The 4363-nt window shown below is 52.6% G+C and overlaps 1 protein-coding gene across 1 annotated transcript; it reads right to left on the reverse strand.

Annotated features, from left to right (window-relative positions):
* Positions 1–222: 222 nt before the first annotated feature.
* Positions 223–4143, reverse strand: LOC306963068 (uncharacterized protein; the record flags this gene model as incomplete). Its single annotated transcript, XM_079556522.1, has 8 exons — positions 223–248; positions 302–539; positions 630–1216; positions 1637–1843; positions 1935–2736; positions 2820–3147; positions 3281–4031; positions 4125–4143. 8 exons carry the CDS (start codon positions 4141–4143, stop codon positions 223–225), a joined length of 2958 nt encoding a protein of 985 aa, XP_079412648.1.
* Between the last annotated feature and the right edge of the window lie 220 nt (positions 4144–4363).

A 4363-nucleotide genomic window follows, 5' to 3' on the forward strand; every position in this document is an offset into this window, starting at 1 on the left:
TTTCAAATGACAATGTAAAACTATTGTGCTTACCACTGAGTGAGAGTCCTTTGATTCAGCACAAACAGCTGAAGTGACGTGGCCTCCATCAGAGTGTGGCAGTTCAGCACCAGGTCTCGGATGTGGTGGTAGTCATTGAGCACCTTGGTCCAACGAGGAAGACGGACTCCATCCTTTTTAGTTGGGGACTTGTGCAGTGCACAAAGTTTGATGCACATGGCCTCAACTAAGCGACTGGTGCTGGGCCACTGAGCCGGCCCCCCAGGATGACCGATCAGACATCTCTTCACACTCTCCACACCCGGTGTCACTCCTGTGTTTTTTGGCGGCTTGAAGCGTCCATGGGTCAGCTTGGGCTGGTGTCTGGGCTGATAGTGGATCCTCTTCTTGTCCCCATCAGGAAGAGCAGTCCACAGGCGGATGACCTCTGTGACCTGCTGCTCGTCCAGGTAGAGTGCCTGACGGAGGGACACCAGGTACTCAGCCAGATCCTGCACCTTATCCCAGCCCGCGAGGCCATCGGGTCCAAGAACAGGAGCCTGCAGGGAAGTATTACAATAACAATGCACAGCATGTTAGATGTCAGAGTGTAAAAGCAAAAATGAACTAATAATGAGCAGCTTACTTACAGGAGCCTGGTCTGCAACACTGGACCCAGTTGATGTTGCAGGACCAGAGGCAATACTTGGCTGGACAGAAGACTGCTGTGGCGGAGACTGCAGAGGAGGTTGTAGAGGAGACTGGGCTGGGCGCAACTGCGGAGACTGCTGAGGAAGGTGAACAGGGCGCTGCAGAGGAGGATGTAGAGGAGGCAGAGCAGGGCGCTGCTGAGGAGACTGCGGAGGAGGCAGAGCAGGGCGCTGCTGAGGAGACTGCGGAGGAGGGTGTAGAGGAGGCAGAGCAGGGCGCTGCTGAGGAGGCTGAGCAGGGCGCTGCAGTCCTTGGCTGGATGTGGGTGGCTGCAGTGAGGATGGTCCTGATGCGGAGGGACAGGGGTTGAAGACCAGCGGCCCTCTGCTGTGGACTGGGACAGTCTCAGTGGGGTCAAAGAGGACAGGCACTGTGAGGTCCTCTGGTTCCTCCTCAACGAAGCCTTCATCCTGAACCACCTCATCGTCCATCTGCTCCACCAGCCGATCCTCCTCCTCCGGGTTATCCATAACAGTCAGGGATTTCCCAGACTGACTGTATAGATACTCCATACCGAGCAGCTCCCCTGCGAAAGAACACATGCAAAGCACAATCACATTATAATAGCTGTAGAGGCTATTTGTCCATAACAAACTGAAAAAAAAAAAACAATCCAACTTTTCAAAGGGCCACTGAGGCTACAGTTTATCAGATCAAAAAGGCATTAATGTTTCAATTAGCCCCTACCAGTGACCAATAAACAATAACGTAAATAACCATCTAAATTTGAAGAAGAAAATAATAAGTGTAAATGCAAAAAAAAGCAAATTCACTTTAGTAAAAGCAAGGAAAGAAATTAGGCTATAAAGGCTAATATTAAGCCTTGTACAAAGTACAAATAACTCCCAACAATAGATGAAGTATTTGAAATAAAGTATAAAAATGTACTCTCAAACACCTGTATAACGTATAATCTTTTGTTTGAGTTAACATGAATAATTCTCACCTGTGTAAGCCCCTGGAGGCTGATAGCGCTCATCCAGGGACACCTTCAGCACTTTTCGGCTGAGCCGGTCCAATGCCTCCCGCTCAGCACTGCTGTAGGTCCTCAGGTCAGTCTTTCCCCCCACCGCTTCATCCATACGGTCCTGGTTCCAGCGCATCAGGCCTTCCAGGAGATAGGCCTGGAAATGCGCGTCACTGGCACTGGTCCCTAGAGGTGAAATAAAGTCAAATATATGCATGCGATGTATTTAGAACAAATATCATTTAAAACTGAAATTTTCCTTTAAGTTATAACCTACCTGGGATGAAGCGGTTCAAATGGAGGTGAAAAGACTCCAAAGAGGTGGAGCCACGAGCGCACCGGTAGCAGCTGAGCTCCACACCACCCTTCTTCAGGGTGCCTGTTTTCTGGTACAGAGGGAAGCCCTCTGGGTCCTGAATACAGGCGATGTGCCTCTGCTGGTCTATCCAGACCTGTTGGATGCGCTCGTGGTCCAGCAGTGGTACGCCCAGAGTGTCCCTCCCCTTCTCACTGTCCATCTCTGTAATGAGCGCCTTTATCCTCCTGGTGGTCTCCTCCACTCCTCTGGTCCGCTTACGACAGTGCAGGGCCAACTCCTTCCTGGTGATCAGCTTGTCCAGGGCCTTCTCTGAGACTGGACCAGCTCCTCTGGCCTGTAGCTCCCCCTGCTTGGCCAGCCGAAGAGCAGCGACGTCAAGTGGATCCAGCTCAAAGATGCACCTGGAGAGCCGAGTCATGTAGGCGCCGTAGAGCGGATGAGCCTCCGTGATGACACCTGCCGCAAAGCGCCGCATGAAGTGCCAGATGTCCAGGCGCACTTGGAGCTCATCCCACTCTGCGAACATGGCTCTGACCTGCGACTGTCCGTGCGGGCTGCAGCAGTCTCTGTCCACATACATGATGGCAGGCGGTGCCACTCCCGCCTCCCTGTACCTCTTCATGAGCCCCGCCGCCATGGGCCACAATCCATGTCCCTCTGCCGCTGTGAGCACTGACACCAACACCTGGCCGTGCTCATTACCCACATTGGTGCACCAACCAGCAGTGTTGGCAGCAGCGCCAGCCAGCTTTTTGGTGACCTATGTAAAAAAAAGTAGAAAAACAAATGTAAGATAATGTAAGATAATAAAAATGATTATTATTCAAACTTGACTTTTTATACCTTTTTAGTGGAGTCCATCTTGAGGACAGAGCCAAAGGCCGATGTAATTTTGGCCTTGACCTCAGGTAGCCGCGAGAGGACGTCCCTGGCGTACACAGACAGCAGCCACTTGGGTTTGGGGATGGGTGGGAGGGGCGGGGGCGCAGAGAACACTGGAGGCTCAATGATGGAGGAGTCTGTGAAGGGCTCACAGACAGTGAGGTACTCCAGTGTCCGCTGTGACCACGCTGCTGTGTGCTGCTCCTGTAGCTTCTTGTGAAGCTGCGTGACGCTGTTGCCCTGGGTCCTCTCCCGCATCATAATGACCACACGGTAGTCACACGAGTACCTACAGACAGTCAAATAATTCTGTTCAATGCCACATCTTGTTATTTCAATGTTACTGTCAGTAAAACAATGTATTCAATTGTATGCAGTACAACACATTACAGTTCATTGGTCTAATTATGAATGTGTTCTACCTGTAGGTCAGAATGGCGGGGAATTTCCTGCGGTGTCCCATGTCCAGCTGTCCCAGGATGTCTTCAGACCAGGCTGGATACTTCTTCTTGCACCATTTGCACTCCAGATACTCTGTGGCCATGTCATACCACCCGTCTATGTCCAGGACCTTGCGCACAGTGCGGTAAATACCTGCAGCTGTCAGCTTGTGGCTATTGCAGGCTGGCTGGACACAGACGAGTGGAATGGACCACATCTTCAGCGGCATCCAGAGGAACAAAGGGCGGCAGAAGAAGACATCAGGAGAGGCAGGGGGCTGGGTGAAGACGGTTGGGGGCTGGGGAGGGTACCACCAGAAATTGGGGTGTGGCGTCAGCTCTGGCTTCCCTGTTCTGGTGTTGGCCCTGAACAGAGTCTTCCTGATCCAGTCCTGCTGGAAAGATGGGAGCTGCTCGTTCCAGTGCACTGGAAGCTCTGCGGGCGGATGGGACACCTGGCCAGGGGTCCACAATGCTGGAGCAGGAGCAGCAGCAGGGTCTGGGGCAGGAGCACGAGCAGGAGCAGGGTCTGGGGCAGGAGCACGAGCAGGAGCAGGGTCTGGGGCAGGAGCACGAGCAGGAGCAGGGGCGGGGGCAGGAGCACGAGCAGGAGCAGGGGCGGGGGCAGGAGCACGAGCACGAGCAGCCGCAGCAGCAGGGGCAGGGGCCAGGGCAGGAGCACAAGCTGGGACAGGAGCAGGGGCCAGGGCAGGGCCTCTCGAAGCCGCAGTGACTGGAGCGTAAAAAGACACAACATAATTATCTTATTGGATTAGACTTTCATTAGATGACTTTTTCAGCTCTGCTGGACAGCTACTGCGATTACATGGTTTCGTGCAAAGCATGTATGATTAGTAGACAGGCGACATGATGATGAAACGATGGGAGGAAGCAGTGAAAATCATCCTGTTTTTCACCCAAGCACCATTAGGACAAATACAAGAAGAAAAAGGAGATGGATCAGCCAAAGGTGAAGCAAAGCAGTCCAAGCACTGTAAGCGCCGCTAACTACAACAGCCACCTATTCTAAGGGGAGTGGGGAATGTGTGAGATGACAAGAATGAG

Source organism: Gobius niger (genome assembly GCF_951799975.1).
Source record: "Gobius niger genome assembly, chromosome: 5".
NCBI classification, from domain to species: domain Eukaryota; kingdom Metazoa; phylum Chordata; class Actinopteri; order Gobiiformes; family Gobiidae; genus Gobius; species Gobius niger.